The sequence below is a fragment of the Furipterus horrens genome, unplaced genomic scaffold (genome assembly GCF_987537825.1).
Source record: "Furipterus horrens unplaced genomic scaffold, mFurHor1.1.pri manual_scaffold_2, whole genome shotgun sequence".
Classification (NCBI taxonomy): Eukaryota; Metazoa; Chordata; class Mammalia; order Chiroptera; family Furipteridae; genus Furipterus; species Furipterus horrens.
Genome location: NW_028327172.1, coordinates 7,805,140 through 7,819,421, shown reverse-complemented (window position 1 = coordinate 7,819,421; position 14,282 = coordinate 7,805,140). Strand labels below are relative to the sequence as shown.

At 60.4% G+C, this 14,282-nt stretch overlaps 1 protein-coding gene across 1 annotated transcript in view; it reads left to right on the top strand.

The window, feature by feature from the left end:
• The window catches only part of DAGLA (diacylglycerol lipase alpha), a 61,293-nt gene that overhangs the window by 22,559 nt on the left and 24,452 nt on the right, over nucleotides 1–14,282 (top strand). Inside the window, exon 2 of the mRNA XM_090260575.1 lies at nucleotides 13,886–14,024. Within this exon, the coding sequence (XP_090116701.1) occupies nucleotides 13,930–14,024 (95 nt within the window). The 5' untranslated portion in view covers nucleotides 13,886–13,929. The remainder of the gene's footprint in view (nucleotides 1–13,885; nucleotides 14,025–14,282) is intronic.

Below are 14,282 nucleotides of genomic sequence, written 5' to 3'. Positions count from 1 at the left end.
TTGCTGTGCACCCGAGGGCAGGGCTGGGCTGAGCTGAAACTCTGGGGAAGCGTGTCACCGTTGGGGTGGACAGGTCCTCTGTCCTCACGGCGTTGCCCCAGGATCGGGTGGACCAGGGCCCTGGACACTGTGCCCTGCCTGCAGGAGGTGCCCCAGGAGCTTGACGGCCCCCGCCGTCTCAGGGCACCAGGCCAATGCCAGCGCTGCCCTCTGCCTGTCCAGCTGCGCGGACCACTAGGCCGCCGCGTCCTTGACCGCGCCTTCTCCCCTACTGCCTGTCCCATCTGCCACCATCGTCTGCTGAGTCTCAGTCTGGGCCCCCGCTTCCTTCCACCCTGGCGCCCGCCCTGGCCCCTTAGTTTCCAGGCCTGGCTCTCAAGGCCCCAGCAGCCTTTCCCCCTGGGTCCCCCCACTCCTACACGCTGGCCTGGTCTCCGCTCCGTCGCCCCCCGCCGAGGGGCATTCTCTTCTCCACTGGGTTCCCCCACTGCCCTCTCCCGTGGCCTCTTTTCTCCGCTCACCCTCAGGCCTCCGCTCCTGCTCCCTGTTCTTTAGGCAGCTGCCCGCCCCTCCCTAGTCAGGCCCTGATGGGACCCCCCTTCCGAGCACACATCACAGAATTTTTCATTGTTGTCTGTGAGGTTTAGATTGAAGCCTCTTTTCTTGCGGCCTGCGGGCCCCACGAGGGTTGCCTCAGGTCTTTTATCTATTGCCGGGGCCCCTGGCACGTCGCTGGCACTCTGGTTACTTGTGGGACGGATGGAGAAGGGCCATGGGCATGAATTATTTTTAACTAGACTTTACCTGTGTTCACACCACCCAGTGCCCATCCCCGGAGCTGTTTCCAGCCTTTCCTCCTCTCAGATCCTAGCCCTGCCCGAAGCCAGGGAGCCTGGATCCAAACCCTGGCTACACGGGATGGAGGGTGTCCTCACCCTGCCGGGCCCAGGGCCACCGCCCAGGTCAGAGCAGCCTGAGCCCTGGGGCCTGGGCCTGCCTGGGTCTCTGGAGGAGGGAGGGGCCCACTCAGAAGCAGGCTGCTAGAGTGAACAGCAGTCCCACATTCCCACTGGGCCCCTGTCAAAGTAGAGTACATCCCAGGGAGGCTTCTGGGGTGAGGACAAGTTTGGAAACCAGGTCGTATCTAGCAGGGACCGTGGGATGGAGAAGGTGGGGGAGGGGAGGGGAGGGGGAGTCCTCCCTGTGCTTGGGGCTGCTGTAGGTGGTCTCAGCCAAGCTGGCAGCCTTGGGCCGAATCTCCTCTGCACATTGGTCAGGACTGTGCTCTCCAGGAGCCCGGCGTCCTCAGCACTTGCCGCGAAGCTGGTAGCAATGCCGGTCGTTGGAAACGCAGGGTTTGGAAGTGGCAGGTCCGCCTCAGGACTGGGGTTTTCCTGGCCACAGCCCTGCCTGGTGGCAGTGGGCTCGCAGGCTGCAAGGATATCCTCGTCTGGCAGGCTTGGTCTAACGCTGGCAGGGAGCGGTGCCCCAGGGAGCCCCAGAACCCACAATTCTAGGTCACCTCCTGCAACCTCTAGAAGCAGGAGTAACATTTATAGCAGCCAGCGGCCACCAAGAGTGGCGAAGTCAGCAGGCCGCGGCGTAGGTGCCCCTCTAGCTCCTGCTGACTCCCTCATCGCCACTCCCACTCCAGAGCCTGTCTGGGGCCAGCAGTGACGTGTGGGGCCCGCGGAGACAGCAGGTGCTATCACACTGCCTCTCCAAGCCCCAGAGGGGACCAGGTGCCACTTTCTGCCTGGCAGGCGCCTCTGCCTCAGCCAGTCTGGCCAGGACCTTGTCTGTCTGCTCAGCCCCCGATGGGCAACCCATTAGCACTCAGCACCCGGGCCTGCTGCTCTCTCAATGGGGCTGCCTGCTCTTGCTGGAAGGTTCATTCCCTGGGGTCACCGGCAGCTTCACCAGCCTCCCCGGAGCCACAGGGGTGAGGGGAAGGCCTGCCTCATGCCTGCAACTAGCAGACACTTATTGGGGCCACAGGCGCCTGCCCCAGGCTGACTGGGAGGAGGTTCTGCCAAATGCCTGTTGCCTCCCTGGAGTGCCGCTTGGGGCTGGAGGGCAGCAGTCCCAGCCTGTGGTCACCAGGGCTGTGCCTGGCATGTAGCCTCAGCTCCACCTTCTGCCACACCCAGGGAGCAGGCTAGGAAGAAGTGACAGTATGACAAGGCTGGGGCCCCAAACCACAAGGTTGAGTCCTCTGGGAAGGAAGATGACGTCAAACTGTAGAGTCCAAAGTCAAGCCTTTACCTACCCAGATGCAAAATGGGTCCCTCGGTCCCGTCTAGGCATGAATAGGCAGAAGGATGATGTTTATCAGGTTCCTGATGGGATTGCCCCCATCATGGAGGCCTGGGCTCCCCTCCTGGCTCTTCCTCATTTCCAGTCTCTGTTCCCACCCCTCCCCCACTTCCACCTGGGAAAGAAGCAGGGGGAGGCTGAGTCTTTCTCCCTAGGAGCCTCCACGTAACAAAGATGGGGCAGGTGCACTAGGAGCGTGCAGGAGAGTGGGCCGTTCAAGCAGGGCTGGGGCTTAAGGCCACATGGGCGCAGGCCCCAGCTTCCCCAGGGAGGAGCCCCTGAAGTGAGCGAGCGTCTGGAGCGGAGGAAGCCCCGGCTGGGGCATTGATGAGCAGGTGGGAGACGGGTGGATGGGAGCAGGAAGTGGGCTTACCCGCTGGCAGGGACCCACAGGGGCAGTGGTTGGTGGAGAGCTTTATAGCTAATGGGTGGGAGTTTTCATCTTACTTAAGAAGCATTTAGGAGCCATAATATGCTTCGGGGGGGGGGTGGTTATTTAATTAAAAATTTAAGCTGTATGTACCTGGAGCTAATGCTGCCCAGCACCCCGCTGTGCTGGACCCTGCCTTCAGCACTTGACAACTGGGAACTCACTTTGTCCTCCCAGTGGCCCCATGAGGGAGACACTGTCATCACCATCCCATTTTGCAGATGAGGAGGCGGTCATTGATTCTCCCTCAGAAGTAGCCTGTGCTCTGCCCTCGGAAGGTCATGGTACCTGCGTGAATGGAGGCGGGAGGACAAAAGCTGTGTCTACGCTGGCCTCCCCCGAGTGGCAGAGGGCCTCTGAGCTCCCGCCCCTCTCGGAGGCCCGTGGTCACCTGTGCGTGGGCCCGGCTTTGTCATGTCCAGGGAGGTGGGAGGGAATGAGGTATCTTAAGTGACAGAAGAATCAACCACGGGCCTGGTCTTCGAGTTCCCGCCTTAATGTTTTCTGTGACCCTTTTTGTCCTCGTGACTCGGGCCAGGAGACACGTATGACGGCTGAACCAGCTTGGCCTCCTGCCTGCAGCCCCAGGGTTCCTTCCTCAGCCAACCTGAACTAAAACAGCAAGTGGAACGCTAGAAGTCGAGGCCAGAATGGACCTGAGAGCTCACCCTGTCCAGTGCCTCGCAGACATTTTTAAGTACTGAGGCGGTTTAGTTCAAACACAACGTTACAAGGCACACAGGCGTGTGAGACAGCTAAAAGCCGCTCTCGCTGACATCTCCTGCCAGCCCGGCTATGGCCACCTCCCCTTGCCTGGGGGTGCCGGGGGCTCCCAGAAACCCACTTGGAGGAGCACCAGTGTCCTGAGAGCACTGATTCATGGGGCACAGGAGAGGAGGGGGCTGCTGGCGGGGAGGGGCCTGGGCCCACATGCCCACCCCCGCCCACATGGAGGGGGCCAGAGGATGTTAGTCCTTCCTGTTACATACGGGAGCCCTGCAGACCTCCTCCCCTGGGAACGAGCTCCTGTTACAAAGTCACTCGATCCCTCCCTGCTTCTGCGATGCCCAGGGAATGGTCGGAGTGAAACCCAATAGCCCGAGTGGCGGGCCTGTGCCCTAGATGGCCATGCTGCCCAGGGAGGTGGCCCCTCCGTGGGTCCGTGGCCCATGCAGCCGTCCGGAGTCTGGGAGGCATTGTCCCCAGCGCAGGCCAGACTGAGGCCTGGCAGCACCCTGCGGAGGCGCGACAGGACAGGACCTGGTGGCTCAGGGTATGCTGGGCATGGGGGTGGGGCTCCCCAGAGGGGAGGTGTCAGGCTAGGTGTGCCCACTTAGCATCCTCATTAACAGCCTCATTAGGGGGCCCCCAATAAAATGGAAAAAGTGCTAATTCCTCTAGGAGGTGTTGCCAGCACCCAGGACAGGGACTCTTCTGAGGAAGCTCTGGGAAGGGGCCAGAGTCCTGCAGATGAACTGCCAGGTGGGGGGCTCCCAGCAAGCAGCTGGAGAGAAAGCAGAGGCCCTGGGGGAGGCTTTGGGGGCGGGGGCGCGTAGGATGCTGGACTGGACAGACAAGCTGAGCTGCGGGCCTCTGCCCCTCAGGGCCTCCAGAGGTTAGGCTGGGGAGGGACAGCAGTGACAGCCTCAGAGGCGCAGACAGATGTGGGGCATTCCAGCAGGTGCACCGGCATGGCCTGGGGCCCGAGCCCCACGGTCTGCACTGGATGAGGCAGGGGCGCGGGGCGGGCTCAGTCTGGGCAGGTGGGCTCCTAGCAGATGACGCCATCCCTGCTTGAGAAGGTAGGTCAGGGCATTGTGCGGGTTGGCCAGGGTGAGGGCAGGTGTGGGGCAGCCTGGTCACCAGGGAGAGAGAGCAGCGCCCTGCGGTTGGGGAGAGCAGACTTAGATGACAGAGATTAGCGCCACTGCCACACCTCAGGGGCAGGGACTCTGTGCCGTGAGAAGGCCTGAGCACTCTCAGGAGAGGTGATTAATAAATAGTAACGATGGCCACTAATACTCTTCTCTGAGCTGAGTGTTTGATGTGCATTATTTCACTAACTTCTCACGACTCCCTCTGAAGTGGGTACCTTCATCATTCCATTTTGCAGACGAGGAAACTAAGGCTCAGAGAAGTGAAGGTCACAACCACTAGAAGTGATGGACCAAGATTCCAACCCAGGGCTGCCCCATTCCAGGGCTGAGAGTCCGAGGGATGGAGCGTTCCCAGGGAGATCAGAGCAAGGATGTGTTAGAGCATCAGGGGCCACACGGGCGACACAGAAAGGACTCAGTCCACATGGAAACAAGACTGGGATGGGTGTCTGCCTGCCCACCTGCCTGTGTGCTTCCCACAGACAGGCGGGATAAAATGGCCTGGGTCTTGGGGACCCAGGCAGCCAGAACTGACCATCAGGAAGCCAGCTGCACCCACCCCTTGGGGTCGCACCAGGGTACCTCTGTCCCCCGGCAACAGAATGAGCGTGGGACAAGCGCCCGCCCATTCCTAGTGTCAGAAAATAAACAGTCTCCAAGGAAGAATTCAGAAACAAAACCTGGCCCGGCCAGAACCAGGGGAACCCCTTCCGCTACTGGGGAGAGCTCCACCCACACCCCACTAAGTGAGCCCAGGTGGGACCCTCCCTCCCCCCAGTGGAGGACCAGGGCAGGGCCCTGGGCGGGAGGAGGGCCCAGCCGGGCTGCCAGGGAAGGTCCTGCCACCCTCCTGGGACAACTAGCAGGAAACGGAAGGCCCCAGATGATTCCCAGGGAGCTGGCTGGTGTCAGAGCACAGGGCCAGTAGCAGATGGCAAATTCTGCGTGTTGTAGACGAGTGGAAAATGCTTTGTGTGAGAAGAGAAGCCGTGATAAGTGATAAACGGAGCCCTGCCAAGGGCCCCGCAGGAGGGCCTAGAGCACAGACTGCAGCCTCGGGGCCTGGCTCTGCTGCCTGCTGGCCGAGGGCCCTTGGCCAGTTGCTTTCCTTCTCCCTGCCTTGGTTTCCTCATCAGGAAAGTGGAGATGAGAATAACTTACCTCATAGGGTTATTAGAGAGATTAAATTAAAGAAGGTAATATTCACAAATTGCTTGCTACAGTACCTGGCATGTAGTAGCTGCTACATAAGAATTTTTTAAAAAATAAACAGGTGACAGAACAATTGTTGGGGCCACTTCCGTGTTTAGCCCAAGATGGCCATAGGCGTGGCCACCAGCAGTCGGCGCTGCTCCTTTTCATTCTCTTCTCTGTGCCCGGCCCCAGCCTGCTCTTTTGTGGGGAGGGGCTCTGCCCAGCAAGCACCTTGCTGCGGAGAGGACACGGGGGGGACCTGGCTTCAGAGCCTGACTTGGCCCTCACTCACTAGGTTATTTAACTTCTTGGAGCCTCAGTTTCCTCATCTGGAACATGGGAACAGCCATACCCCCCCGCCCGACAGGGTTGTAGTGAGGGACACAGGTCATCCTGGCGGGGATGGGGGGACGGTGCCCGTGAGTCCAAGACCCTGGGGACAGAGGGAGCGAGTGGCAGCGGCATCCCCCTCCTGCCTCGGCCACACCAGGCATGCCGCTGCGGTCCTTGCGCCTGGGTCTGTGAAGACCCATCTTGAGCTGAAATCCGGCCCTGGCCCTGGGCGGGCTCGGCGCTGCCTACCTTCTGCTCTGGCACAGCTGATGCGAGAAAAGCGACAGCTTTCGGCCCCTAACTTGGGTTGCGCACACCCGGGCACAGGCTGGTGGCGCATGCGGCCCCCAACCCACGCGTGCTTTCTCTCTGTCGCCTCCCTCGCCGCCTGCTCCCTTCCTGTGCCTCTCAGAGCCCCGCCGCTGTGTGGGGCCGGGCACCTGGGAAAGAGGGGATGTTGAGGGAGGAAGGAACGTGTGGCTCTTGTCTGTACACGTGTGACTAAGGAGTTGAACCGACGGCAGACTTTGTCAGGTAACACGCAGAGGCGCGTGAAATCCCAGCTCTGCCTAGTCCTCGTCACGGGATCTTCGGGCAAACGTTGCGCTTCTCTGAGCCTCGGTTTATTCATCTGTCTGTGAGGCTGGGGTAGGCCACCAGTGTCCTGATGAGGCTGGAACGAGATGACACATACAGCTTCAGCTCTGTGCTCTCTCCCGGCTCCACAGCCCACTCACCGCAAGGCACCATGGAACTGCCCTGGGCTCAGTTTTCCTCATCCGCAGAATGGGGCCGATACCCACACTCTCCTGTGCGGTGTGACGAGGACCCTAGGACCCTGCCTCCTCACTCCATAAGGGGACGTTTGAAGCCAGCCTCTGGGTTCAGAAATGGGCATTTAGCTGAATCCTGCCCCGCAGAAGCAACATGTAGTGGTTAAGACACAGGTTCGGGAACTAGGCTGTGTGACGTGGGCATGTCACTGCCCATCTGTAACATACAGTGACAGCAGTGACAGCCTTGCTGAGTGGTTCTGAGGACGGGGCGAGTCATGTTTGCAAAGGGCTTGGACGGGGCCCAGGACATGGTGGGCGACTGACCAATGCCACAGGAGGCAAAACGACAGCCCCCCTCCCCCTGCCCCGGTCACCCTGGAACTGCCCTGCAGTACTGGGAAACGATTCCAGTTCCGACGTGTTGACCCCTCCCTCTGAGAGAGGCTTGCCAAGAAGCGGGAGACTGGGGATCTGAACCCTAATGAGGCCCGTGCTCTGGACGCTGCTGACGGGAGCAGGAGCTGTCTGCCCACCCAGTTAGGCAAGAGGGCACCTGCTGGGGAGCCTGCCCGCTAGTCTGGCCTCTCGGGGCCACCACTCTCCCTGTAGGCTGTGGTTAATCCCCCACTTTTTCCGATGTCCCCCCAAGACTAGAAAAGCTTCAGCATCCATCACAGAAACACTTGGAGTCAGACAGGCCGAGGGGGCCTAGTGGGCAGCAGGTGCCTGTCCCTGTCACCTTTTCTGGAACACCTTCCGGTTTCAAAGCGCTCTCCACGGGGTTGTGTTCACAGTGGGAATGGAGTCCTGGGCCCTCCCCGCAGGGCACCCAGGAGCAGAACTCCCTGCAGAGCTGGAGGAGCCCTTGCACACCCCTCAGTTTCCCTTTCCCTTCGCCACCAGGAAGTTGGGAGGCTGATGATAGTTTTCCATGTCGTTACCATGTGCACGTTTTTGTCTTGCACGTGCGCAATGGATTCCCCCAGTCCTCTGTGTTACTTTACTTAGTTTTTGTTCTGAGGTTTATTGGGTTTTTAATTTATACTCTACCTTCTCATTGTCTGTGGTTCCTGCAAGGCCCACACAGCCATTTGTTGTGAATATAAATAAATACATGTACTAACTAACAAAAAGACAAGTCTCCCATTATCCCAGCTCCTCATTCTTCAGAAAAGGAAACTGAGGCCAGAGGGGCGGTGACTCTCTGGCCTGGGAACGCTGCTCTTCATCCAGGACTGGCACTCTGGGGTGTGGCTAGACCCGGCCCAGTCACCAGCCTCAACCGGCAGGGGTCCGAGGGTCCAGGGAGGGTGGGCTTGGGTGTGAGCGGCTCACGTCCTTTGCCAGCCGAGCTGCAGAGCAGTGGGGACCCTGCCTGCTGGAGGTGGGGTGCCGGCCCCAGCCGAGCGGGAAGCCATACGTGCGCTTGCTGCCTTCTTGCAGAGTGATCTCCAGCGAGGGAGCTCGTGTGCCGGCTTCCAAGAGGGTTATGCATGTTCAAGAGCCTGAAAGAGAGGACGTCGGCCCAGGCTCCCTGGGGTGACACTCTGCTAATGGTGTGTCTCTCGGGGTGTTCGAGTGGGTATGCCGTGAGGAAGGAGAAGGGAGTAGGCCGGCTCGGGGGCTCCGGGGCTCTCTGTCGGCAGGGAAGTCTGGGAGTCTCTGGGGCCTTTCTGAACCTCAGCTTCCTCACCCATGGAAGGGAGTGGCAGGACCGTGTCAGAGGCCCCTTCTAACTGACATCCCTGCGTTCAGCGTGGGCTTTAGATGACAGCAGGAAGGACTGTGGCTCCTGCCTGCTCAGCTTCCTGCTCCTTGGAAGGTAACAGGCCAGGGTCTCTGAGCCTGAATCTCCTCATCCTTCAATAGTAACAATGATGGAAAAGCCAGCATTTGCCGGGCAGTGACTGTGTGACTGGTGCTGTCTTAAATATGGGACTGATTTAACCCTCATGAGAGTTCTGAAGCAGATACTGTTCTTAGCCCCATTTTAGAAATGAGGACCCAAGCCACAGAGAGATTAAGTAACTTGTCCAAGGTCACGCCGCCAGTAAGTGCAGAGCCGGGACTCAGATTCAGCCTGTTTTTAGAGCATGGGGAGTGAGAGTGAGTCTGTCGCCTGCATCACCGCTGCGAGAGTGGGAGGTGCTTGGTCCAGGACTGGGGCACGAGAGGTGTGCCGCTGACGTCACACATACCCCTGTGGCCCGGCCCTGGCTGTCATCCCTTCACACTCAGTCCCCAGCCCATCCCTGGACCCAGATGCCCGAGGCTATCTCTGGCCAGGTGGGAAGTTTCATGAGCTGACCTAGAGTTGGAGGTGGCACTGGTCGGGTCTCTCACAGCACAGCATCCTGTGGGCACCGTGTACCGCAGACAGGCAAGGTGACCACCCGTGTCCCGCCTGTGCAGGGCCATCTGGAGGGCAGACACAGCAGCCCATGCCCTCCTCCTGCCCCCTGGGGACTCTCAGCACCAGTAGGCTGGGACCAACTGCCTAGGGGCTCTCCTCCATGAAACGTGTTCCCAGGGCCAAGCCCAAGGGGACCTTAGGATCAGAGGGCGAGGCCCAGCCTGGGGTGCTTTAGCCAGCAGCACCCCCAAGGCCCGCAGTGGCAGGGTGTTACCCAGTCAGGACCTGTGTCTGTTCAGTCCAGCCCTTTTCCAGCAGGTGAAGCCGATCATGGGCAGCAGCAGCAGCACCTGCGCAGACCCCGGCATCCAGTCACTGATCCCCCTGCCAAGAAGTCTCAGAAGCTCTGTTAATATGACGGCCACCACGAATAGGGGCTTGTGGTCTGCCAGGGCCTATGCACACCCTCTAGTGACATCATTGCAGTCAGTTCTCCCTACAGCTTTCTGTTGGGGGAGGGGCTGTTGTCCCCACTTTGCAGAAGGAGGCACTGAGGCCCCAGGGCAGTGAGGGCAGCCAGAGGAGAGGAGGCAGATGGCTCTCCCTGAGAAGGCTGGGGAGGTACTGGGTGGGGTGTCTCCGCAAAAGCCAAGGGTGTGAGCTCAGAGGACTCTTAGGACAGGAAGGGAGCCCCTTCAGGGACACTTGGGAGGCTTCAGCAGGGAGGAGTGGGGGTTTGGGCAGCTGAATGAGGCTGCTTAGGAGGAGAGGGGCAGAGAGCGGGTGTGAAGATGACAGACATACAAGGCCCCCACCTGCACACTCTCGGTTGAGCTGAGCAGGGATGGGCAGCAAGATATCAGCGAGCTCACTGTAGGACATTGTGCCCAGGGCCGCACTGGGGTGAGGGGTTCCGGGCTCCCATAAGGGGGCAGCCTGTTCAGCCTGAGAAGGGTGGGGTAGCTGGGGGCTATCAAAGAGGGCTTCAAAGAGGAGGTGACTTGTGGCGGGTCTAAAAAGATGAGTAGGGTTTTGCCTAGCAGAGGAACTGGGGTAAACAAAGCACAAATCTTCCAACAAGGTTTGGGAGCAGTAGGGAAAGGTAGGTGCGCACTGTGAGAAGGGGCCGGAGCACCCCTCCAGCCAGCTGAAGGCAGGATCTGTGGTGCAAGGCACCTGTCCAATGTTGCACAGCTAGCCTGCGTGCCGGTGCTGAGCAGAGAGGGGCTTGGACTTTAGACTTTACCCTGCCACAGCCATCTGGAAGGGAAGGAAAAAGAGAAGAAGAGAAACATCAATGTGTGGTTGCCCCATGTGCCCTGACTGAGAATCAAACTGGCAACTTTTTGCACAGGTCTGCGCTCAGTCCTCTGAGCCACACCAGCCAGGGCAGCCATGGGAGGTTTTTAAAGTAGAGAACAGCATGTGCATTTTTACGAAGACTTTTGTATCTTTAAAAGAGGAACTCCCAGAATGGTTAATACTTAACCCTGAGGCCTGAATCACCATCAGGGAAATTGAGCTTTGTGGGTGGGGAAAGAATGGGGCTCCTGGGGTCGCTCAAGTAATCCCATCCATGTGGGGGGGGGGGGTCCTGGCACCTCATTTATACCTGCCTGGGCTGTGGGCTCAGCCAGGGGTTTGGGGAGCCTCAGCAGTGCCCCTCTTCTCCCTGCACTGGGGCGTGGGAGCCCAGGCCTGCCCTGGAAGTGCCACTGGTCTGGGATTAGGAGGGGGGGCTTTGTGGTTGTAGGAGGGCACCATTCCTGTGCCCCTGGAAAGGGGAACCAGATGGTTCGTGGCAGCCCCAGACCAGGAAGCAGCCTCTGCCCTCCCCCCCTGAGACATTTCCTCCAGATGAAGTCACATCCCCAGCAGGGGAACAGGCCGCCATTGTGAAGAGCTGGGGTCTCCAGAGAAAGGACATCTTTCAGGCCCTTAAAAATAGCAGCCCTGAGACTTATGAATGGCATGGACTGGCTTGTCCCATCCTCCTCCCAGCAGCAGCACGGGCCCTGCCCCCCTGCCCCCAGGCCACAACCTGCTGGTGACCAGCTGGAGAATCCACTGGCCCCAGCGGAGGAGGGGCCACAGCCCAGCAGGGTTCACGCACTCTCCCTGGGCCCCAGCCTCCCCCACTAACACCCTAAGACCAGCACTGGCATTTCCCAGCGCGGCGAGGGAGGGCAGGGCGTCTGTGGACAGTCTCCCATGTGGGCCTCACCAGAACTTTTAGCAGGTGGGAGAATCGACAGATGAGGAAACTGAGGCACAACTAGTAAGTCATGTGTGAGCACGGTGCCTGGGATTCTGCAGGGGCGGGGGCAGGGCATGGTTCCCAGGCCTGCAGTGGGGCACCCACTGGGCTCCACATGACCTGGGGGCACCGGCACCACCATGGCTGTTGGCCTCAGGCTAGGGGGCAGAGGCTGCCACTGGCCGGGTCACGCCAGTGTCTAACAGATCTTCAGCCACCTCCGCAGGGCCAGGTGCCAGGCTGGCCCTACTGCTCCCACCTGAGTGGGAAGGACAGGGCCACATGCACGTGTGGGGCTTGAGTGTGACTTTGAGTGGGATGCGGGGATGGTATGAGTTGAAGGAGCATTCTAGACTCCAAGAGGTGAAGGGTGGGGGCGAGAGGCGATTGAGAAGGACCTCCAACGCCCCGGGGTATACCTAAGGACAAGATGTTCTGGGCTGGCGGCAGGGGCCGGGTCCTCGCCCCCCACCCCCAAAGGGCTGGTGCTCCCTTTCCTCCTCCGCCCCTGCCTGTCCTGATAGAGCAGGAGGTGGGGCTCCGGCACCTGCTGAGAGGCACCGGCCCTGTGCTGGTCTGCAGCCTCCCAGCCATTCCTTTTGAGTGAGCGGCCCCCTGGGCGCAACCCCGCACGCCGCCTTACCCTCTGGGAGCCATGTGGAGACCAGGGGGTGCTGTAGAGAACTGGTGGCAAAAGCCCAGCTGCTGGCAGCTCTGTCCTGCCCTGGCCCTGCTGCCACCCACAGTGTCCCAGCCCCTCCCGTCCTGTCCTTTCTAACCTGAGCTCGTGCTGTGGTGCTGTCAGCCACTTGTCACAGACACACCCCTGTAGCCCCAGGCCCCGGCGGCCCCAGACCCCACCCCGGCCACCACACCGCCAGGCTCTGTGTTCTCTCCATCCTTCTCCCTGCTTCCCAGAATCCGTGCTCGGACTCCTCCTCGTAGAGAGTGGGATGATGTCACTTCCTGAGGGTGGGAGGAGGAGTAGGCACGACCCCGGCAGACTAGCCCGCCAGCCAGGCAGCAGCAGCTCGATGAAGTGGCTGCACCGGGGAGAGGCAGATGGAGACCCGCTGGGCTGGACATGCCGGCCGGCTCCACGCCCCCTGGCCCACCCCGAGGGCTGTGCCCATCAGCTGGGGGTGACGTGCCTGCTTCCTTCCCGAGTGATGCCAGTCTCTGAGGATGCTTGTTTTCCCTGGAGCCACCACGGGGAGAGGAGGACTTGACACCTGCCCCTGGACGCTGTGCCATGTAAGCCTCTGCCGGCCTGGGGCAGCTGTCCAGCAGCGGGGCGTCCAGCCCTCTGCAGCAGGGCTGCGCTGCACAGTTCAGCACAGGGCTGCCCTGGAGCCCCTCACCAGGGTCCCTGGTCCGTCCCCCTGCGGGACCCTTCCGGCCTGCTCCGCTCCTCTTGTTCCCCTGGCTCTAGGGATTGTGACCCGGATTCCTGGGCCCTCGTCCCTGAGCTCCCCTTGGCTAATTTGAACTCTGTGACTTCAGAGAGTTGGGCACTGCACAGGAACGGCTGCCTGGCTCACGGTGGGCATGGGAAGTTGGTTTCCGGGAGGGTGGGTAACCCTGCAGGGCTCCCTCACTGCCTGTCCAGCAGGGGGCCAGGGGGCCTCAGACATGCTCTTGACCCTGATCTCAACCACGTCCTTCCTTACCAAGAGGAGTAGCTGAGATTGGGAATTCTGCCTAACGGGTATAAAACTGAGTCATAGAGCATGCTCCTGGGGTTCCAGCAAAGCGACAAACTGAAGGCCTCCTTCAACAAATATTTACTGAGCACCTACTATGTGATGGGCACTCCCACCTCCATGCCTGCCATCTCTTACGCCACCTGCACCAAGGCCTTCATACATCTGCCTGCGCTGCACTTCCCATGCCAGGGGACGGGCTCATGCTTGATCTGGGAAGCCCCCGCCCCACCCCGAGGACTGCATGCACTGGGCCAGATCCTTGTCAAAAGGCAGCAATAGGGCAAGGGGACCTCCCTTGATCCAATGTATGGGAGGTAGCAGGTGATCCCAGGCCTTTAATGGAGCTGAGCAGTTACTGTTGGGATAACCCCAGGCATAGCTGATCCCAAGGGGCAAGTGCCAGTCTTAGGGGTTGGAGAGACCTCAGAAGTAGGGCGAAGCCAGGGTCTGGCTGCTGAGGTCCGTTAGTTGGCTCTGGGGGGTGGCAAGGGTGCAGGTGAGTCCTGCCCAAAGATGGGTTAGCACTTGCGGTGGCCTGGAGGCCTGTGGGCCGTGGGGGCTGGGAGAGATGCCTATGTTGCTGGGCGAACCCGGCCAGAGTGTGGTGGCCCAGGCAGCCACAGGGTCCTCTGCTGTCTTCCAGGAGGTGAGCGCCAAGCCCGCTGAGCCTCCGCAGAGCTGCCAGCCATGCCCGGGATCGTGGTGTTCCGGCGGCGCTGGTCTGTGGGCAGCGATGACCTCGTCCTGCCAGCCATCTTCCTCTTCCTCCTGCACACCACCTGGTGAGTCTTGGGGCTACGCCACTGGGCTGGGTTTGAAGAGAAATGGCTAGAAGGAGGCTTTCCATCCATCTGTCCTGAGCCTGTCATGCTCCCAGCTCCCAAGTTGAAACATACAATCCCTTAAGTGATACCCACGTGGAGCCCAGGGACCCCACCTGGCCACCACCAGGCCCGAGCCCAGCCCTGGGCGGAGCTGCTGCCGCCTCCCACAGTGGGCAGCTGGGCTCCTCTCTCTCGCTTTCCTGTTCCTGGCGGCCA